The sequence below is a fragment of the Sinohyriopsis cumingii genome, chromosome 1 (genome assembly GCF_028554795.1).
Source record: "Sinohyriopsis cumingii isolate HCF-2022 chromosome 1, ASM2855479v2, whole genome shotgun sequence".
Lineage (NCBI taxonomy): Eukaryota > Metazoa > Mollusca > Bivalvia > Unionida > Unionidae > Sinohyriopsis > Sinohyriopsis cumingii.
Window position 1 is genome coordinate 71,730,308 of NC_142961.1, and position 24,558 is coordinate 71,754,865.

A 24,558-nucleotide genomic window follows, 5' to 3' on the forward strand; every position below is an offset into this window, starting at 1 on the left:
TTCAATGCTTTCCCAAGAAACATTTTAGTGAATCACAGAATTACATATATTGAATTGTTCAGTATGTTTTCTATGCTCCAGTCTCAGTATATTGTACTTTTTAATAATAGCAATATACTTACACCGGGTACTTTCGATGCTTCCAAAAGTGTAGCAAGGACGAATGCGGTTAATGACCTTGCTCCTGCAGTTGATCCACCCTAAGAAAATAGAAGGAATTGTCTTAATATAGTACTAATATGCATTACAAACAATATTGAAAGATTGAGATTTTTAGATCTAACCCACTTTGAAGTACATATAAAAAATTAAGATGGGAATATATGTATATCAGAAATAATCAGAATAAACATGATTCCAGAATCGTCTTACACAAAAGGATCGTTATCTTTGGTAGTTTCTGTGGCATCATGGTCGATTCTGGAATTGCACAAAGGACATAGCAACTAGTCTGCTGCACTCGGCTTCAGTCTCTGAGAACTCTTTGCGCTTTTGGAGAATATATATTGTTTAGTTTTATTAAGTTTCACATAATAAAATAAACCGTCAGAGACTGAATAATAGAAAACATTTGAACAAATTAAGAAATAAAAATACGTTGATTTTCCTGCCTAAATAAATAGAAATTTCATGGTATATGTCTTTAAAAGTAGTTTTTACAGTGGTTATGCATAGGACTTGTGATAACATTGCGGGTTTGATTACCTCCCTCAGATCAGCAATATTGATTGGCTGGAGTGGACAGTTATTTGACAAAATACTTTGTGCTGCTTCCTTGGTGTGGTAGTCTTTAAAGTTTTGCGGTGTCATTTTCCTATGCCACCCAGAAGAAAACAACTTTTTGCTTCTAAATTTTACTTATACTATCTTGCCATGATTCAGTTACAAGATCTTTTCATATTGTCTTTGACTTGTGTGACGGATGGATTGTCTTCATTATGTTTAAGATACTATACCTGCATCTCTTTATGAAGGACCTTCCCAGGTTCATTAAATGTCCCATTTTTGTTCTGTTGTGTCAGTAACCAGTCTACAGCCTTGTGGTTGACATTATCGTCAACATATATGTATGGTCTGGCTTGAACAAAGGACTTCAGTACAAAAGCTGTCAGCCTGCAAAACATTATTTTTAGTAGTAGTTGTATCTATCATCATCATTTTTGTATTAGGAATTTAGGGGAGAACAGATTATTAATGGCTGTTTTACTATTATAGCAAATTGAGCTTTTGCATTGACACATAACCAGAGTCAGTAAACATCTATTTGTGACAGTAAACTCACCATTGAAGTCCTCAAATCCAAGACTACTCTCCACATTCTAACAGTTTTGGAAATTTTCTCTATAAAAAAAAACAGCAATATAATCCTAACTGATATGATGTCACAGTGAGAGTAAAGATGTCAAAAAGGCATCATAATTTCTTGCAGTCTGTTGAATGAATACGGATTGGCTGACAACTGCATCAAACTTCTGGTACTAGTTCTCCAACCCCCATCATTGGAAAAAAGTTCAGAAATTTAAAACTTTTCAGAGATTATGCACCAAGCTGGTTCAATCTACCGACCAATCTCTTCATGTCAGAGTTCTTAAACTAGCCATTATAGAAATGACTCACTATCGTGCAAAGACCACTCCAGAGGCATGCTGTTAGAGTGTTCACCTCAGATGCAGGAGGTCTTGGGTTCGATCACTAGTCAAGTAATATCAAAGGCATAAAAATTGTACTAATAGTTCAGCATTAAGAGGTTAGTGTTAGGACTGGTCGGCCTGGTGTCAGGATAATGTTACTGGGTAGAACATGATGCTACATGTCTGCAGCATGATACCCCAGTGCTAAACATCACTGTAAATTGCAACATTCCAGACATAGTGATATGAATGAAACATTATTAAAGCTATGTTAAAAGTCCAAATCACACACACACACTCTATTCTGTAAATGCCAGTTACATGCCTATGCCATGAGCTTGCCAATTAAGGCTTGTACCAATTAAGGCTTGTACCAGCCAAGTGCATGGACAACTAGGCAGACTGCTCCTCATTGGCTCTTTTAGTTACAGTAATGACAGTCTTGAGAGGTACAAACATTTGTCAACCTTCACCATTATTAAAAAAAAAACAATGTCAGAGAACTAATAAGAAAATGGGTGATGTGCAAATAATTTTGAAATTTAATTTTGTTGATGAAATAATTTTACTGAATAATGTGATTTAACTCATTTGCAGTCACTGGTTAAGACCAGTAAATTCCAAGTGAAATCAAAGATAATATATTTTCAAACGCTTTCATTTGGACAAGGCTGGGTAGACTCTCAGGACAAAAGTAAACAAGCAACATCGGTGAGGGGTCAGTCCACGGGCCCCATTTAGCCAAGTCTTGAACTTGTGTAAGCACCAGAATAAAAGATATTGATTGAAGATATACTAGTCACCTTAAATGATTGCACCCAATAAGTAAGCAGCATCCACAGTTACAAACATTCTGACAATGTAACTATCAGTAGATCAATGCATTGAAAAATGAAATGTTGACGCATAAAATGCTCCCAGTTTAAACTGTTGATCCAATATAAACATACTATGTAACAAATGCTGTTTTCATACTTCATAATGTAACAAGAAAAGAGATGGATAGTAATTTTCGTTTCAATAAAGTTTTGATTTTAAATGTTAGCGAGCTTTTCATGCACCATCACGCATCTAGTTTTTTTGGGTCAGCTGCTTCTGCCTATTGAGTATGTATACAGGCCAACTTTGGTTGCAGTGGTGGTATGGTATGATGCAGTGTGGTCTGCCTATTGGATATGTATACAGGCCAACTTTGGTTGCAATGGTGGTATGGTATGATGCAGTGTGGTCTGTCTATTGGATATGTATACAGGCCAACTTTGGTTGCAATGGTGGTATGGTATGATGCAGTGTGGTCTGCCTATTGGGTATGTATACAGACCAACTTTGGTTGCAATGGTGGTATGGTATGATGCAGTGTGGTCTGCCTATTGGATATGTATACAGGTCAACTTTGGTTGCAATGGTGGTATGGTATGATGCAGTGTGGTCTGCCTATTGGATATGTATACAGGCCAGCTTGCACTGGTGGTATGGTATGATGCAGTGTGGTCTGCCTATTGGGTATGTATACAGGCCAACTTTGGTTGCAATGGTGGTATGGTATGATGCAGTGTGGTCTGCCTATTGGGTATGTATACAGGCGAACTTTGGATACAATGGTGGTATGGTATGATGCAGTGTGGTCTGCCTATTGGATATGTATACCGGCCAACTTTGGTTGCAGTGGTGGTATGGTATGATGCAGTGTGGTCTGCCTATTGGATATGTATACCGGCCAACTTTGGTTGCAGCAGTGGTATGGTATGATGCAGTGTGGGTGAATATATCCCTTTCAAGTGAAGCAGTATAAACCACCCAGTGGGAGCAAGCACATTTGGACATAGTTTGCCAAACAGGAAAAGACAAGACCAGGGAATCAAAAAAGGATAGGGACCAAATTTTTCATCGACTAGAATAGAAGCGCTAAAATACTCGTTCAAGAAGCACAGGACTCTTGTTATCACAACCTTGTAAGACTATAGATAGTAACTTAAGATCTCTCTTTTCATTATTTCCCTCCTATTCATCCGTCAGTTTTGAGGGTATGATGACCCTAAAACCCTAAAACCATGACTCAGTTGACTTAGACCTAGTCAGTAATCCTGAAGATGACCCAGCTGATGATGCAGTCTACGACCCAGTCATCAATTCAGATTACAATCAAGAAGGTGTCACCGTTGTCGATTTAGTTGGTGACCAGATTAGCCAGGAATGCGACAATATTCTGCATGGACAGAAATTTGTCACATTCTGGAGTGCCAGATCTCAAACAAATAGAGTAAGGTATCATGCTAATATAAAGACCTATCCTAAAGAACCCAAGAAAGTGAGACTCAGGCTAGTGTAGCCAAGTGACTTCTGCTACAATAATTAAAATAATTGGCAATATAAAATTAATTTTTATTTATATTTTGGGAACAAGGCATGCTTGAAAAGTCATTCTGATTATCATAGACAGCAATTTTGTGCTGGTTCTCTCGCCATAATGTTGGTTTTAACCAATTAAAATTAAGATGCAAACCAATTTTCCACCATTTTCAAATAGTGGATTTACTTGCAAGGCATCTAGGAGACCAGGCTAATCAACAGGGAAAACCTGATATGTCCTTTATGTATCTATGGAAATGTTACTCTGGCTGGATGAATGGACAAATTTTTAATTGTGAAATCAGAATGTTTACATGTACATCATTAACCAAGTATAAAATGAATAGTGTAAGGCCTAGCAACAAACACGACAGCAGCATTGGTCAATGCTAAATTAATTTTAATTAGAAATAAACTAAATCAACGTATTTAAAGTTTATTATGAGAAAAAATCTGTTCACAGCAATAAAACAATTTTCCCTGCAATCTGTCTTTTTTTTATAATTTTATTTTTAACATTATGCCTCTTTATAGGAAGAGTGTCCAAGGGCAATACATATTGCTGGAATAAACATGTATAAAATTTTAAAACAAAGAGACATGTGAGGATAGTGCCTGATAGTTTATTCTATCTACTAGAAGATATATTTGTACTTTATGTTTATCGCAGATTGTATTGCCACAGATTTTGATGTTTGACCAATCAAACATCATTTTATATGCAGGATAGAAAACTTTGCTTGCAGAGATATAGTCACTTTTAACTGTCAGAAAAATAAACTTTGAAACATTCATTAAAATGTGATATTAAAAAGTAAAAAGAAACTACATTTGTTACAAACAAGGATTGTAAGTAATTATAAAATAATTTCTTTCTTCATATAGATAAGAAAATTCATACCATGTACTTCCTGAAGGATCACTATTGCCAAAAGCACTGAACGAGCCATCTGTATGCTGGTATGTCAGTTCACGTTGGTAACCTGAAATATCAACACGCATTTAAACAATTCTAGCAGTGGTATAGTCTAAAACATTATGGTCTTCCAGTAATTGTTGGAAATTCATACCTGGTTTCATTTACAAAGTTGCATTGACAATTACTTCATTTTAACTAATAGAACTGAATCCATTAAGGGCAAAACAAATTAGGACATACAGTACCAGTTTATTATTTATCTTCACAATCCTCATTTTCATGGACAAATTTAAAGTACATAGCAAAGCAGCAAGCCCTCATTGTTTGCTCAGTTACTGATAACCTAAACCGTAATTATATCCCCCAGGAGTGGATCACTTTAACCACTACAAAGCTGACAAACCAGAAAGTTTGAATTCTTTGAGACTGCAATAGCTGTGTTGGGTAATATTAAACCTTCAATACTGCTCGATGGCTTACTGGTTAGAACATCCACCTTAGATGCGGGAGGTCATGGGTTTGATCCCCAGCTGAGTCATACCAAAGACTTACAAAAATGGTACTAACAACTGCCTCGCTTGGCTCTCAGCATTAAGAGGTTAGTGTTAGAACTGGTCGGCCTGGTGTCAGGATAACGTGACTAGGTGGGACATCATGCTACATGTCTGTGGCATGATGCCCCAGTGCTAGACATCACTATAAACTGCCACACTGCAGAGATATAGCAATATGACCGAAAAAATTTTAAAGCTATGTTAAAAAATCCAAATCACACACACACATACCTTCAAGCAGGCACCAAGCACGTATAAATAAGCATGGGCAATATCACCCAGTACTAAACTTTCCAATACAAGCGTGTGAACAAAAATTTCTTCTTAGAATCAACAAGAGCATCTGTACACTAATATTATACATATTCTGAAACTAGAGAAAATAAACAATAATTAAAGATGAAAAAATTGGAAACTGAAAAATGGATGGCTGAATTAAATCTATCACTTCACTGATATGGAGATAAAGTTTGACAAACGATTCAAATATAAACAATACAAATGGTTATTATACATTCCAATGTTACACTGATTATTAAAGTTTCGAGTGTTCTCTCAGAGTCAAACAAAATGAAGAGGACAGCTTCAGCTTGGTATCAGCTCCACTGTTCTCCCCCCCCCCCCCCCCGGACACACACAAACTGCCCACTACACCTTCAGTTTTGGTTCCACTACACCTTAATTACAGTATCAAGCATATTTAAAAGTTTACACACCACAAAAATCATGCATATTCAAAGAATTTCCACAGCTTTAAAAGGCAATTTATATTACTGATTAGTATTATAACAGCAGATTTAGATTTTCTTACAAATCTAGGTCAGTCTTCTACCCCCCCCATGACTTTGTCCTTTTATCATACGCAAATGTTGCCCACAGGTTCCTCCATGGGATGAAAGTCAAGTGGGGTAGCAGACTGTGACCTGGATCAGTAATCAACAAAACAATTATGTACACATCAGTCTATGCGAAAGACATATACATGGGTACAGCTTGAGAACAATAATCATTGGCATGGCCACAGTCTTTGGACATATTAGTGTGGAAATGTATCACAGATACAATCTTTGAACATGAGTGTAGAATCTGCAGTTCTGCAGACCAATCAATATTTGTGCAGTGCTAGCCAACCAATCAATATTTAAACACAGGTTATGTTGTGTCTTAGTGAGACTGGCTCTTGTATAAGGATGTGTTAAGTTTTGCTCTTCGCGTGTCATCTATCAAAGAAAATTAGATTTAATCAAGAAAAGTATTATTTTGGCGTGATGATTCTCAAAGTGAATTATAATGTACCCAGGCTTATACAAGAGCCAGACAAAATGATACTCGCCAGTATATAAATTAACTCATTATCGGCTGGCAGAAGGGATAGTTAATATTTGAAAGCCCTAGAATTATTTTTCCAAGACTCTCCATGCTTACCATTACACTGGACCATGTATGGATATGAAGTCAAGAAATAGTAATTTAAAATGGCATAGCTTTCATATTGTTATATTATAGGAGATGTGTGTGCATTTTCCCCCATCAGCAGCTTAACTACAAGTTTGAGTTTTGTTTTACTTTTTAAGTGCATGCAATGGCCAAAGAGAGTTACAGTATTATACTGCTGATCAGAATATTACCATTTCAATTCGCATTAGCGGGAAAAATTTTTTTTTTTAATATTTGAGGAAACGTCGATGCTTGAGTTGGTTGTACATGAAAATGGGAGTCATTCTGATGATGTCTGATGCCAATTACAAATACAAGATACGCATATATTTGAGACGTACTTTGCTTGCATAAACCACATTAACTCATTTTTTTATATTGAGCTAGAATACTTCAAACCTTTGACGTTAGCTGAGTCACCAGTGAGTGAATCTAGCAACCATCACACCGAGTACACCACCAGTGATAATGAAGACCTCATTTTGAAAAATACTTTAGGTATAAATATAATAATATCGAAATTAGCGAGATTTTATTAACCCATTTCCAATTCCAATGAAGCAAAAACCATAGATGACATATGGTCTAAAATTTTTGGATTTTATGCTGCTAACTCCAGTACGATGGTCAGAGCAATGCTAAATGATAAATCATTTGAGCTGATATAAACTAAAAATGACAAGGTACATTTTGCACATTTTTGTTGTTGTTCATCACTGATTCTTCTGACTGCATGCCTGTCCATTTACAAGACCCCAGTACAGCATTATAGATTACAATAAAGGAAGAACTTACTCCATATGGAACTGTTTTACCAAATTAATGAATACTGCATGTATATAAACAGTTTAATATTATTAGTATGCAATCACTAAACTTGTATGCCTTAAAAGCCAAGACCTATCACACACAACAAGCTATTATGAATACTGTAAATCACATTTGTTAGTTCTGCATGTTGGTCTTGGTGTTCAACCATGTCTTAAATGTCGCATCAGAGTAAAGTAGCTTAGTCAGCTTTGCCGGCCTTGCGAATCTGTTCACAAATATTATTGCGCCCCAGGCAACGATTCATTGAACTCATGACTGAGACTGTCTATTTGACTGGAGCCTGAGTAATATGCACACATGTACCACAAAGTCAGAATTATGGTCACTAAATAAAAATGTTTTGCTGAGTAGAAAGGGATTATTTTATGTAATCGACAACCATGTTTTTCTCCTCCCATTTTCGACAATTACGCTTTTGATAGAAAGGATGCATGATGCATTTTGGGGCATACACATTTAGCATTAAAAACAAGTACGTCATCTTTACCTTTAACCATGTATTCTTTGGACTTTTCTTTTATATCAGGGGACAGATTATTGGTAACTTCTAAGTATTTGGTAACATATATGTTTGGTGCAAAGTTCAACATGTTCTGTTCACCACATCCGTAGGGCATCCGTATCAAACTATCCAGGCCATTTATGCTGGGTCCCATCAAATCTCCTGAAACAGGAATTGTTTTACATAAGAATATTTCGATTTTGTTTCCATCGTGTATATACTTGCTCATAAAACAGATCCAACTCCACGCTTCATAGACCCAGACCAGCAGACGCATAATGCACCAGTAGACATGGGTCTAGGCAGTTTGTTACGAGTAATAAGTAGAAGAAACAACATGACCTTATGCGCATAAGTGAACAGATTTGCCATAAATGAAATTGGAGTCTAATAAATTTGTTTCTCATTAATAAGTTTGATGGCCAAATGTCAAATAATTTGAAAACTTCTGAAAAATTATGTCCTTTCCTCAGGCTGATACACTGACAAATTCTTATGGAGGAATGCCAAGCATGTGTATTACATTAATAATAAACTTCAAATCCAAGCTGTATAAAAAGCTTGACCTGTGTATTCAAAACCTATCGGTGTTCGTGATGGTCAGATTGCTTAGTTATCAGAGTTTCCCAAAAAGGGCATTGTATACACCAGTGCTTAAAAGCAAATATCAGGCTAAAATAAAAATAACGGTATACATTTCTAAATTAAAATTCTTTTGCTAAATCCTACCAATAATTCGTGCTTGTATTCTTTTAGAGCCTTCAACTGTTGTGTTAGGGAAGGCAATGGGTACAGAGAACCGGAAGTTCCCACCATTCTTCAGATCAACCAAAACTGGTGTGTTGCTTTCAACCAACATACCCTCAGGCTGGCGAGAATGAAAATACAAACAATAATTAAAGTAAAAGAATATCAAAAGAAACCTTAGAATATCTTGATCAAAAATATCCTGTTGAAGTTGATGGAAATGAAAATAAATGATATTTCCTCAATATTTATGGAACAATGCAACATATAACTGGTACAAAGAGAATAGAAAGAATGGTTGTTCTTCAGGTGATTTTTTACTTTCTAAAAGATGATGTGACAAAAGAAAATTTAACATATGTATAGTTAAGGAGTTCAATGCCGATGATGTTTTGAGTTTTAAACCTTCAAGCTGACTGTGTTTTAAGGTCCTAGTAGAACAAAATATTTTCTGTGAGTCAGCTTCTATAACATGTCATGGCAAAAGAGACGTATAAAGCACTCGATCTTTGAACTGAAGTATGTCCTTTTGCAGGCTTTGGAGACGAGTACCCTGATGACTGAGTATATGAACACGTGACTTAAGTTTACCTCCACTAGAAGCTGTCTACGCACAGCATCAGCTGCATTCTCAGATCTGGCGCTTACTTCTATATCAATCTTTCCAAGTTTCTGGGGAACTATTGGGAAGTACACTGGAACAGCCTCCCCTGCTTTAATCTGAACAAAAAATATGTAGTAAATAAATTATCTGTTTTCGAAACAGGGAAGTCACATACCTGAATCTTCTCATTGTTATCCATTGTTTGTGCTATATGTAGTTTTGTGCTCTTGTTTGTATATGAAGTCTCTGATATTAGTTTAAACTGTTTATTATCCACATGCTTTAGTATCGGTGATGTTATTTGTCCATCTATCTGTCATTCATGGCGCTGATTGACTGTCCATCCGTCTCTTCCTTACAACATATGGTTATAAGCCATGAGGTGTAAATTCACGAAACATGGTATTTATCTTTTGTATGTGGATGCCATGCACAAGATTATATTATTTTCGACTTCCTCACCGAATATGCCTGGGAGTGTTTCAAGTAAAGGTAAGAAGTCATCTATATATAACAGATGCCAGGGCTAGGGTTTGGGTACTAATAGTAGTCATGGGGAATGGGTCATTATATAGACATTAGTATTTGCTAAAAATCCATAGTATACAACTGAGAATACTTGAAGCAAAGATAGTGATAAGAAAACAAAAGGCTAAAACAATTGTTATGCATGTTTAATTTCAATTAATTTATTGGCTTTTCTTAATCATTATATGTTATGTATATTTGTAATTTGTAATTGACCTTATAGTCCAAAAACACATTCACTGTTTATCTGAAAAGGGACATTGATTTTGTAAACAAATTGATACACATCTAAAATTTTCTCTATGAATGTGGACTAAATTTCGAGGTCATTACTAACGGAAACATTTATCTTAAACTGACTCTAGGACATTGGAATGTCCCCATGAAAAATCTGGTGTATTTCATGTTTTCCATGTATTTTTTATAATTTTAGTAACAGATTTAATCTTGTTGACATCTTAGATTTTTCTAGAAATTAACTTTTAACCTTCATCCTGCTTCTGCAATTTTGTCTTTATATAATGTTGAGAAATTACTAATTCTTGCCTTAACATCTTTACCAGAATCAGTCTTATTGATTTAATGTGGGTGGAATTATTTATTCAAGTTATTATTGAATGGAAATACAAAGTGCTCATCCATAATATTCTTGGACTGGGATATTAATTTGGAATTATAGTGTATTCAGACAAGAATATTTTTAGATTATAATATTGTGATAAATAAAAGACTTTTAGCACATCATCACCCTTCATGCCAATGGCACATTACCACATTTGATAATACAAGCACATCAACATATTCAATATTGGAGTGTATTTATGATACCACTGGAATTCAGCTGGAACTTTATACATTTAAAAAAAAAACATTTAGGATATTTGGGATTTTATTCACAAAGTTCTTTTTAAATTTTCACTTTGTAATTTAGGGAAATAAATTATTTGTTGAATTTGACAAACCTTTTTTGTTTCACTCCTTTCTGTTAGTTTATGTTGGTAAATCATTAATACCCTCGACAATGTCTTGATTTGAAACTTTTAATTCTAAATATGAAGATGTGTTGTTGTTGTAGGGTTTAGAGCCATTTTTCAGCACACAATAGGCTATACATGGCGGCCAGTATTAATGGTGGAGGAAGAACCTGGGAAAACCCCGGAAAGTACCACCGACCCACGAGAAGCTACTGGCAAGCTTTCTCACATACCCACATTGGCTGAATCCGAGACTCGAACCCACACAGACAGAGGTGACATGGCAGTGATCCATAACGAACAGCGCTTTAGACCACTTGGCTACTCGGGGCCCCTTATGAAGAGGTGTATTAAACAATGAGGAATTAATTAAAATATAGATGTAATAGCTGAATGAATTTCTGAACTTTATGTGTGTGTGTGTGTCCTCAGTTTTCACATTTAAGGCTATACAATTGTTAATTTAATATATGTAGTAAAGTGCCACAGTAATTGGAAATAATGGACATTAAGACTTAGGTACACATTTACAAAACAAAATTCTTTATAACTGCTATAATACTGTTGTTGTTGTAGGGTTCAACGCCATTTTTCAGCACAAGATAGGCCTTACATGGTGGCCAGTATAAATGGTGAAGGAAGAACCCAGAAAACCCCCATAAAGAACCACTGACCCATGAGAAGCTACTGGCATGCTTTCTCGCATACCCACATTGAGATGGCAATGATCCATAACAGTGGGCACTTTAGACCACTCGCCATTCAGGGCCCCCACTATAATACTGAATAAAACAGTTAATCATGAACTCAGATAGAGACATGATATAAAATTGAAATAAGTCTATTAAATTACTTACATGAACATAGCTGGATACATTTGATGAATATTCTTCACGACCCGATGCGGATATCATCACATTCTTGTAGTCAACTGATGCTGGTAGAGTAACCAAAGCCTGGCAGAGAAAATGGTACGGTAGGCAATTTGAGTTCAAATTGGTCAGGTACTTGTGTCATATAACAAGTTCTTGTGTCATATAACAGTCTCGTTTATGATACTTACATTTCATAACATTTTCTTCATTTACATACATCTTCAGATATATGCTCTTATTATAAAGAATTATAAACAAAGATTATTAGATTTGCTTTTTAACCTTTTACATATGATCAAAAGCAAGTTTTTAATTAGACTCATAGGAGTTTTTACAGTGTAAAGATTGTCCTTTCTTAAATGGATGTAAAAAAACATTTCACAGGTGAGGAGAAATATTGTATCATCATTAGTGACAAAGCCATGAATGAAGTAGGAACATTGTATTGTCAAAGGTGACAAACCCACAAGTGACAATACAAAATGTTTCTAATTCACAAGTAAAATATTTCCTTATATCTAATTAAAAAAAAACAGATTTTTAGCATATAGTTGTCTATTTGCAGTTTTGCTTCTCCATTCTGTGTCAAGGCGATTAACACCTACATTACTACAACGAATAAAGAAATTTCGAAATTTTACAATAATTTTAGAATACATTGTTTCACAAATTTAGACTGTACAATTATAATGCTTCAGATTGAGAATGTTGTCAAACGAATTACTGTTTTCATATGAAAATGATATTTTTTTATTTACATTAACAAATTTTTTATGGGAATTGATACAGTGAACACTACTTGGGTAGAAACATGACAGAACAATCCATCTGACTTTAAAGCCGTAGAGCATAGCATCATTAAGCAACTGGGTTTAATCATTCGAGTTCAATTGAAAGGTTTTTGGTTTCTATTTTTGTTTCTTTTCTCTGCATTCATATGTGAAATTTTTCATGCTGGCAAGCTTGCAGTCTATTTCTACAACAGAGGCTGCATCCAATTTTGATTGTCACTTAACATCGGTTTGCTATCAACACTAAATCAATGTCAGATTCTCCATTGTTTCCAATCATGATTATGATTGTGATTGTGATGACAGTTGAATTCACTACTAATACAATTTTATTACAATATGTAATCAAGAACATTTCTTTAAAAAGTGTTGCATTTGATGATGAGCGTCACAGATATTCCATACTGCATGCTGACACAGAATACTGAATAGCAGCAGTCATGCAGTTTAAGTCACTGATAAGTTCGCATGATTCCTGTGGACAATTGATTATATAAAAGTTAATACTTGAAGCCCGGTTTATCTTTTTAGGGTTCATTTTTAACACGACCCATGGTGCAGAAGGGTCGATAATCTTTACACATTGAAGATCCATTTATTCAGCAAGCAAGAGAGAAGGAAATATAAATAAGAAAGGATATATGTCTGAGGATATATGTCTGAATACAGAATTACAGGTCTGAAGAACATACAAATTGGCAGATATACTTCCTAAATGGAAAAATAAAGTAGTTCCAAAAGTGATATGCTACTGTCACGATGATTTGTTCACTTGATACGTTTCAATATCTCATTATGAAATATATAATAAATATATACATGTTTCCATATCTCTGGCAAAACTTTTGACAACTCTGGTAAAAGTATCACCATATTCTATGATGTAATTTATTACATTTCAGTTTATCAAATATCTTCATTATTAGTAAAGTCATTTCTATGCATGATCTTAACTGGAATAATGTTAATTAATCGCTTTGAAATCAAGGAAAAGACTGAAATGACCTATTGGGTAAACCTTTCTTAATATGTGTGCCATTTTGTTTACGTATATGCCTGTATACGAGGTAAATATTTAAATGGGTATAAACATTTGTTTTATTTTGAGAATCTGTGAACAAAGGTTTTACCATCAAAATGTAAAATTATAAATTTAAGAACTTACATATACGGCCGTGCTCAAGTAATTGAAAATATTTGCTTGCAAAATGATCTTTTCTCCTCTCACAACTGAGTATGGTAACTGCAGGCTCACGAAGAAGGGCATAAATGTCTCTAGCTGCAATGATAATAATAGTAGTAATCATAATCATAATCAATCACAAATGGAAAAAGATAACAATGAAGATAACAATGAAGATGACATATTGCAGTTATTAGAAATATCAAGTATTTTGATGGTTATAAAATTTGAATACTCTCTCTGATGTCATTTCAGTAAAAACAAAAATATGGCAAGTATTAGCCATTATTATGTAAATTTGAGCAAATAAATTTTCCATTTCAAAGATTTTGGTACATCTTGATTAAAAATTTCCACTCAAACAAACACTGAGGAGGAGAAGTATAACATGTAAACAGTCCTGACTTTTAGTTCCCTTTGAATGAGTGGTCTGAGGAAACATGAAGCATATTTTAGTATAATTTAAAATTATATGATTAACTTACAGATGCTGTCTCCTCAGCTACTCCAAATCCAGAATTTGGATGTACGGCAAAGGCACTTGCCACCCAGGAGGTTATCGTATCTGGAACTATTGTGTTAATGGTTGCTGTGCCAACATTACTGAATGAAATATGATACGATGTCTTCAAGAATCTTTCAAATATATTATTACAGAAATACAGTTGAAAATGGATGTAAACTGTACATGAAATGTTACAGATTTAATGATGAATTATATGAAATTTGAATGTCAATATTAACAATTACAATGTAATCATACATAATTTCATATAGAGCACTGGATAAGGTACTTGTGTATGTTCAACATTTTTCAAAACAGCAACTCTGACTCGAAATGTTTCACAATATTTTAATGGTAGCTGTCACTAATTAACTAATTAGTTCATGGGTTTAAAGAAACAAAGTTTATGACAAAATAATTTAACTATTAATATGGACTGTTAAAGTTTAATATAACACCCAAATGAGTCTTGCAATTAAAACATTTAACATGACACATCTAAGTATAATTTTCTATATTTGCATAAATTATATAATTCATCTTTCTCATGAAAATAATAGACTGCATGTGAGGATTGTTAGACTACTCCATCATATAGAAGAGGCAAGTAGATGGATTGCTGTATTGTATGAGAGTTTGGATCACATTCGTGGAAGTTTTAAGAAACTAAACAATATATTAAAGCAATAGAAAAATATCAGCTTAGTAGATTTATACAAAGCACATGTCAGATTTTCTTTGAGGCTGAGGAATAAAAAAGAATAGCAACAATATACAATGTTGTTTTCCAATCTATCTATCAATTCATCTATGTGAACCAATTAGAGAGAAAGCTAAATGAAACTTAATTTTTATTAAACTGCTGTCATTAGCTAATCAGATTAAAGAGACAAATCATTGAAATCCCAAAACTGATACCATAGTTATCAGCTTAAAATACGAGTTGATAAAACTGATACCAGAGTTTTCAACTTATAATATTAATTGATAATTGTTAAATAGGTTTTATCCAAACAATTCACGAGTTCCACAGAAGAGAGAAGAGTGAATTATGAAAACAGACTTACAATACGAGTCAAAAATTTAAAGATTAACCAAAATCCAAGGATGTTCTTAATGGTGATATTCTGAAAAAGCCATGTTTAGAGAAAGTTTTCTAAATACATCTATGGTTCTAACATTGCACTGGTAGCACAAGATCTGAGACCGAAGCACCATATCATCAAAACAAACACCACTGCGTCTACAATCATCGGAACTGATATCATTGAGTCTAAGGTTGGGGTTGTACAAATGCCATGCAGGGTCAATATTTTGTTCAAGTGAACTAAGAAAAGAACACTACCCTTCAGTGATTGTTTGCAACTAAGACAAATAAGTACGTTATATCTCTTGAACTAAACTATATGTATATTGATTCCTATGAATGGTTTCTAACTGTGCTGCCCATTCCTCATGGTACGCATCAAGCCCCCCCCCCCATGTTGTGTCAAATACTTTGATAATATGAGAACTGTTACCTGACAGTGGCATTTTGCCAGAGCCATGTTTCAGGAAACAATTTTCTGATTCTTTGCACAGGCTTTAGATCTTGCACTGCCGGAGGAGGAGGTGGAGCAAGTTCAACTGCAGCATCTTGCTTAACCATTTGTACAGCTGAGAGGGAGTCCATCCCTAGAGCACCTCTTGCCATGGCAAACATTGGTACAGGTCTCGGATGAATGAAAGCTGGCAAAATACGAGATGTTCAGTTTAATACTACATGTGCAATCCTCCCATATGTTATATTAATATACATACATTTTACCACAATACTCTTCTATTACACTATGATCATATCCTGGACATGCCTTGAGGCCTAGGTGGATGTCAAGGCCAAACCATATACCAAAATAATCTTCACCACTGCTGGACATCCATCCATAATGTCGTTTCCTGCATGAGTAGCAGACTCTATATGCACGACGTAGATGAAAATGAAATAAAATATTAACCCAACTTGATTCATTATACGAATAAATAGTTTAATTCACTAATGATTTTACACAAGAAAATATCCAATGAATAAAAAATGCAATGATATAGCCAATATTTTTAGCATTGAAGAAACTTTTTGTACAAGTAAAGAAGACCATGGTGATTTGAAACACATTATCCAATAGTTTATCCATCTTTCAAAATATGTAATACAGATAAAATGTTGAGAAGCAAAATATACATTGCACGTAAATTTTGCCATAGGCAGGTTTCTGTGAATAATTCTTTCTAATGGTTTAGTGCTTGCATTTGAGCTATTCTAAACAGCCATTACCGTTGTAATAGCCATCATTATACTCTTCCTGTCTACCTCCATAAAAATGTGAATGTCGTCATAATTGATTGGATGCTGTATGGATAAATGTTAAAGTAAAGGTATTGCCTAAACTTTCAGATTGTATGAATAATCTATTATTGCAGCATAAGCGTCCAAAAGAAGCTTTGTATCATGTCTTACTGATAATGTGTAAAGTAATAAAATAAACTAGAGACAAACAGTCATACATATAATTATATTGTTATAAAGGATATACAATATATCAATTTAAATTATACAATTTTATATAGTGCATTAGCATTAAGTCCATTAGGATACAGAGTATCTAACTTATGAATACTATATATCCTAATGGACTTAATGCTAATGCACTATATAAAATTGTATAATTTAAATTGATATATTGTATATCCTTTATAACAATATAATTATATGTATGACTGTTTGTCTCTAGTTTATTTTATTATTTTACTAATTCAAGTTTCATTAGAGACTTGTGTATCTTTTAGATCCTGTCATATATAATTGTTATGATGATGCATATCATTTATGACATTACGTAATGACATAATTGTTGTTTTAAAATAAAAGACGTCATCCGTTACTTTCAAAACATTTCGTGCCTGAAGAAGCATACATTAAATGCTAAACTAGTTGCAATGAATTTTCGGTGTTTGTGTTGTTTTTTATCACAATTACTGATAATGTGGACATTCTTCATCGAATACCATAGTACTAAACTGCATGTAATCTTCTAAAAAAAATTAGAATTAAAAATAGAGGACCAAAAAATTGGCCTGAGAGAAGCGATGTTAATTTGAGGTATATGGTATATTTCTTTCATTTGAAATTTTTTTCTATTTTTAGTGTTTGAAACCACCTGAAAACATTCAAAATATAAACCCAATGTACTTTGAATAGGTTTAGTAAATAGTTAAGTATTTATTTAAATGAAAGTCATGTGTAATTTTTATACATCTATGGACATCATTGAAATTTCATGTGGTTCCTACAAAAAGAAAGTCTAAGAATTATAGCAAATTGTTTGTTTCCATGTAAATTTCGTCTGAAGGTAGAATATAACAAAACATTTATTTTGTGTCAGAGAATAATCTTTAATTGCACAATCTCATTCAGTTTATTTATTTAACTGCAACATGCATATTCTTTCTCAATAGAAGCATGGATCATATTTCTGGGTAATAAATAGTTCTGGTCAAACTAATTTCTCCAAGGAGACATCCTGATCTTTCACTGACAGCTACAGACTATCGTCCATTCTACAGAATTTAGCCCATCATCTGCATACTAGTAAAAATTATGAAATACTAAAATAACAAGGTTGACACACCCCAAAGACTTATCAATATGTGCTGTATTTTTAACAATATTCCAATTTGCCATTACTTCCAGTTATGATAAATAAGTATGATCCAGATTTGACCATGTTTAATACGTGATATTTAGGTCTACCAAAAGCATTTTCAGTAGAAGTGAAAGCAAGCCGACCATTTACAAAAGTTGATATGTTAGATTATTGATCTCCTTTGATTAAATTATTCACTGTGTGAATTTGGAAAGTCCAGAATATCTAGACTTTTCAGATTGGGGTGTATCTCATAAGACCCAAGTTTTACATAATGTTAAGATTTTTAATGACATCCTGTCAAAATATCTTTAATTTATACTGTCAAAAAAATCTTCATTGTTCTTCAGTGAACAAGGAGCACACTTTGTCATCATGGCTGTTATTCAGATAATTATTGTAATCTTCAACTGAAGAAAAATATAACTACTGATTATCAATGAATACATTGTTGCAAACATTGGGCAATGCATCTTGCAGTATCATTTGAGTTTTCTTTGGGTTTTTTTAAAAAAAGTTTCCACCACAATATTGCAGTAAGTATTGCAAAATCTATCCTTTAATGCAAATGTGCAATACCCTACAAATAAATCTTCTCGACACAGCATAATATTTAAATATAATCATGTAGTTTTCTACAACTCATGGCTTTCAAAAGTAAATGAACTTAACCAGTTTACCCAATGATTTGCCTTTGTCATATTATATCATCTTTGATTTTTGTGGTGGAAGAGCTAATTCTGTCAATGACTTAAATATTCATTGATTTAAATAATTAGAGGGCATTTTCTAAGACAGTAATAAATTGCAACAACAACAATATTACGATTCTGTGGTCGTAAGCAATAGAAAATAAAAATTTGATGAAATATTTATTGCCCCTTGGCTTTCAGGGTGATATGAAGAAGACTGGAACTGCAGATGACAAATTCTTCCATAACTTGATGCAATATTCCGTACATAAAAGTTGACTCTTGTTCAGATTTGGGAAGACAAAAATGAGTAAAAAAACTTTATCAAAGCTTTTGCTATTGTTTTAAGTTTTAATATTCTTCAAAGGAATTGCCTCTGGGAACCTTGTTGATGCACACATTATGGTCAACTAGTATTGGCTTTCTAACTTTGTCTTAGGTAAGGGATCGACATAGTCTACCATTATTTTGCTAAATGGTTCATCAAATTCAGGAATAGGTTGCATATGAGCCTTAGGTATTTTCTGATTGGGACAAGATCTGCAGTATTTACAAACATAACTTTTAATTTTTGTCCAGTAATAACTATTCAAGATCGTGTGGCAAGTCGTATTGAAACCTAAATGACCAGCCAAACGAGTTTCATGGGCTAGACTAAGAATTTCCTGTCTATAGGAATTTAGATCTAAAATCTGATAGTTCACCAACCAATCATCACCAGCAGGTACTTCAGGTGGTATCCATTTTCTCACAAGGACCACATTTTTATAAAAATAACAAACAAGTACTTCTGTGGCTTCAGTTTTGTTAATAGATCTCTGAAACAAATAGGAGCTTTCTGGATCTTGTTTCTGTTCCATGAGAAGTGACTGTCGTTTGTCACTTCAAGTTAGAGCCAGGTGGAGAAATGAAATACAAAGCACATTTATCCAAAACATTCTTTTCCATCAAATATTGGACCAAAATATATTTTATGTCTTGCTTCGTTAAAGAAGCCTTTGCTTCAAAAAGATCATATTTTCTGGCAATCTGAAACAATTTATTATTTTTCAAGGAGTCTAACCGTTCCTGAGTAGGATTCTACATAAAGTTCTGTAGATGACATTCTAAATGATGGTTGGTTTTACTGAAGATTTCTAAAATGTGAAATAATACCTGGAACATAGAAAATTCCTAAACAAAGATAATTTTATTTCAAAACAAAGATTTCTTAAATATTTTAGACAAATTTGTATCTTGGACTAGCCCCCAATTTTCTATTATGACTCTATGGTCTTTACTAAATAATATAAAAGACAAGTTTTGTAAAATTCAAGAAATAATTTATTTCTCTAGAATACAAAGTATCAAAAAAAATGTAAAAATAACTAATGGTATTACGAATTAAATCCCAAATAATCCTATAACACAAGTCCAAAGGATTAAAGTTCTGAATAAACTTTAGTGGTATTCCAAAATAAACCCAATGCTGGAAGTAGTGGTCCATGTCATTGTGATGTGCCAACAGTTTTTTTTCTTGAATCACAAGAATACAATCCAAGAATAAATCCTTATTTTAAATTCAGTATAAGCCAGATCTATATTTCCAAGAATGTTATTGGCAGGCACTTTTATATTTCCAGAGAAGAAAACTTAAATAATTTGAATAAATAAATTGTATAAGTGACCACTTTGCAATTTTTCTAACATGTAAAGTCAATGGCAAATCAACAAAAAATAATATCCATAAATCCATTACTTATAGATCCTTTCAAAACTTTGATCCTGTTAAATTCCTAGAAGATCTGAAACAGATTCCATGGAATACAGTCCAAATCTTTGAAGATATTGATGATTTAGATACTTGGACAGATCTGTTCATCTGTATAGTGAACAAGCATGCCCCTTTAAAAACACACAGGATAAAGAAAGACCACAGCGAGGCTGGATCTCCCCAGAAATTTTAGAAGCAATAAAGCAAAGAGACCAACTAAAATCAGTAGGAAAATCAAACTGAATACATGTATAGAGTTTGAAGGAATAAAGTTAATAAAATGATACATCAAGCCAAACAAGCACACTATAAAAATGTGCTGGATGAAAACCAAAATAATCCCAAAGCTATCTGGAAAGTGTTTACAGGGTTTGGTGCAGGCAAATGTAAGAGTAAAGCTGAAATTTTATCCCTCAATCATGAGGGCATTTACACTGATAATCCAGCTGACATCTCAAATATTTTTAACAACATTTTTGTTCAAATTGCTGAAAAACTTAAAGAACCCAGAACTTCATCTGATCATCTGAAACTCAAACATTTTTGTGCTAAAAAACTACCAAACAATAAAAAGTTTGAAATTCCTGAAATGAGTCCTGAATTTGTGTTGAAATATATAACAAAAATGGATGATTGTAAAGCTACAGGACTTGATATGGCTGGACCAAGGCTACTAAAGGTAGCTGCACCTGCAATTGTAGAGAGTATAGTTTTCATTTGCAATGAAAGTATTAGGTCTAATAAATTTCCACAAACATGGAAAACTGCCAAGGTTATACCACTGCATAAGGCAGGAACAAAAGATGATGTAAATAACTACAGACCCATCTCTATCCTTCCTTGTCTCTCCAAATAACTAGAAAAACATGTACATGATTCTTTTCTCAACTATTTAAACACTTATGATCTTATTCATGATAATCAGTCTGGCTTTCGCCAGAATCACTCCTGTGAAACTGCACTTGTATCTTTGATTGATAAATGGCTGAAAGCATTAGATCAAGGAGAAATGGTAGGCACTATTATGGTTGATTTTCGTAAAACTTTTGATCTTGTAGACCATGACATTTTGCTTGAAAAACTAAAAATCTATCCTGCAGTGAAAACTCCCTAAACTGGTTTACTTCTTACTTAACTGATAGAGTGCAAAAAGTATCTTTAAATGGTCAACTTTCTGAAAGTAAAAATATTAATTGTGGAGTACCACAAGGCTCTATCCTTGGGCCTCTCTTATTCATACTATTTATCAACGATTTACCTCTTAAGGTTGAAACTTCAATTTCTTCCACTGACCTTTATGCAGATGATACTACACTGTCTGAGATTGGTAAAACCAAAACAGTACTTGAAAATAACATAGAAGATGCTCTCAACAGACTTCAAATATGGTGCAAGGAAAACAGTATGATCATAAATACAGAAAAACGAAAGCCCTACAAGTTACAACACAGCAAAAATGAGCAAGGCTAGATAGCGACAAACTCCAGGTTCTATTTGACAATGTGAGCCTCAATTTGACCTCTCACGATAGAATTCTTGGTGTATTCGTGGATAACAACCTTACTTGGTCTGTTCACATTAAACATATTTCAAAAAAGGTTAACTGTTATCTTTGGCTACTGAGGAAAATCAAAACATACATTCCTCTTCAGTATAGGGTCATCTTTTATAAAAGTTATATACAGCCATATCTGGACTACTGTAATGTAATTTGGGGTAATACCTCTAATTCAAACATAAACACACTTTTAAGACTCCTAAAGAGGGCTTGCCATTTAATTCTAGATCAAAGTATAGACAATTTTCAGGATGCAATGAATAATATAAAGATTTTAACAATACATGAAAGAATATTTCTTAGGAAGGCCAAATTGATGTATAAAGTATCCAGAAAAGACATTCCTGTCTATCTGAGCAATATCTTTCACCAAAGAGATGCTGATGGCACTCCAAATTTAAGGTCTATAAGAAGAAAAAATTACATTATACCAAGGCCAAAGAAGGAATTGTTTAAAAAAAGTTTTCAATATACTGGTCCACTGTTATGCAACAACATTCCCAGTGACATAAGGCAGGCTCCTAGCATTTCATCGTTTCACAATCAATGACTTAAATGGATGAAATCTTAAGAAAATTGAACAGTTCTTGTACAAAAAATACTTCCTGCTTTTCTGTAATTTCACATCATTTTCATAGCTGAATATTTCAATGCAGGATTATATTTTATGTTTTATATATGTTTATGTTTTCACTGATGCCTGTGAATGTGTTCCAGGCTTGATACTTTGAATTTTAAAATTACTTAATTATTTAGTGTCAAGCCAGACTTCACATCATGTTGTATATACTGTATATATTGTACATAACAGATAGAAGGCCTCAAGGTAGATTAGTTCTGTAACTAATTGAGTTACCTTCTCTAAATAAAGTCTTTATTATTATTATTATTATTATTATTATAGCCCAAATAGCATACTGGACACAACAATAATACAACTGATTCTACTCAGATCTTACAACATGAAAGAATAATTTCCAGATTACAAAATTATGTAGTTCTTTACCTGACCTCAGCATTTTCTAAAAGAAAATATTACTAAATGAAAAATTTCATTCTGAAAGATTCCAAATGTTTGCAAGATAAAATCTTTGCTATAAGTAGAAGGCTTGTTACTAAAATTATAATACAGATGTGGTAAACAACATGTAGATCTGGAATTTCATGAGGAATTTCAAATGCTTTGGACTCGGATGAGATAAACATGTTTACAAAACTAAAATTAATGATCCAGGTCATGTTAGAAAATAATTTTTGACCATGACATGTTCAAAATACAATTACCCATAGCATATAATGAATTAAAAAAATCTAACAAAAAAATGCACATAACAATATGGTTACACACAGACACACACCTTATCAGGATATCAATTCCATAATACATGTTCATCTCAAAATCAGTTCAGTTTTAATGTTCTTGTGCAATCCTGGTCTTGTTTCACTAGATTTGTTTCATCAGTGCTATTGCATTCAATCACAAACAAACAATAGATCTGATCACAACTTTACAAAACTTATTGAGGTGCTCCTCTCTTACAAAAATTGTTCATCAAATCAAAGCAAAATGGACTGCACAAGACATGAAATAGATTAAAATAAATAGAGACCTGCTCATCTTTACAAGAGATACTTTGTCAAACCTTACAGTTTGGATATCGCCATCAGTATCAAAGGCAGATATGTAGCCTAAATTTTCAAAGGTTTTTCAAACAAAAGGTCCTTTCATTGTGATTAAGAATGTTCCATTGTGCCCTTGGTCTCATACTACTGTTTTGCTTCTCGTTATTCAACTGAGAACACATACAATTAACCACATTTCAATTCTATCTGTCTGCCATTTAACACGACTTCAGTGGTAGATCTAATTTAAAAGCAGGTATATTCAATATTTTTACAGGCAACAAAAGAACCATTAATATGTAATCCATAATTTCTCTAAATGAGACATTTCAAATTTATATATAATTTTACCTTGCACTAAATTAGACATTTTGATTAGTTCTAGAATTTTCCTTTACACAAAAAACAAAGTACCATTTTCTATGTGACTTCCTACACTTCCCTTGTATACATGATTCAGGCTCAAACCATGCATGTGACACATTTATGATGACAAGGTTAAGAGATTTTAATATGAAAGGTGCTTGAAAATTGTACTTACGCTCAGTGTACTTGTAAAGATTAGCATCCGTTATGACAGTCAAACCAGCTTTCTGTAAATATAAAATATTTTAGACTGTCTTTCATAGCCCTATCAGTGTTTAGATCTAACTGAAAGGTTGTTTAATAAGAAACAAAACTTTTGAAATAATTTCCACAGAAATTTGAGCATTGGGACAACCAGTAACCCAGCATGATATTAAGATATACAGAAATAGCATATAAAAACATAACAAGAACCGGTTTTGAAACATAGCAAATAAATCTTTTTCAGAAACATAT

At 33.4% G+C, this 24,558-nt stretch overlaps 1 protein-coding gene across 1 annotated transcript in view; it reads right to left on the reverse strand.

Annotated features, from left to right (window-relative positions):
• LOC149807098 (CD109 antigen-like) overlaps window positions 1-24,558 on the reverse strand; it is a 68,412-nt gene that overhangs the window by 13,580 nt on the left and 30,274 nt on the right. The window contains exons 18-28 of the mRNA XM_089961954.1: window positions 24,278-24,329; window positions 15,951-16,158; window positions 14,411-14,528; window positions 13,908-14,021; window positions 11,934-12,032; window positions 9,562-9,690; window positions 8,953-9,091; window positions 8,209-8,385; window positions 4,882-4,963; window positions 957-1,113; window positions 123-200 (exon numbers count right to left, since the gene is read on the reverse strand). Coding sequence (XP_089818080.1) covers window positions 123-200; window positions 957-1,113; window positions 4,882-4,963; window positions 8,209-8,385; window positions 8,953-9,091; window positions 9,562-9,690; window positions 11,934-12,032; window positions 13,908-14,021; window positions 14,411-14,528; window positions 15,951-16,158; window positions 24,278-24,329 — 1,353 coding nt within the window. The remainder of the gene's footprint in view (window positions 1-122; window positions 201-956; window positions 1,114-4,881; window positions 4,964-8,208; window positions 8,386-8,952; window positions 9,092-9,561; window positions 9,691-11,933; window positions 12,033-13,907; window positions 14,022-14,410; window positions 14,529-15,950; window positions 16,159-24,277; window positions 24,330-24,558) is intronic.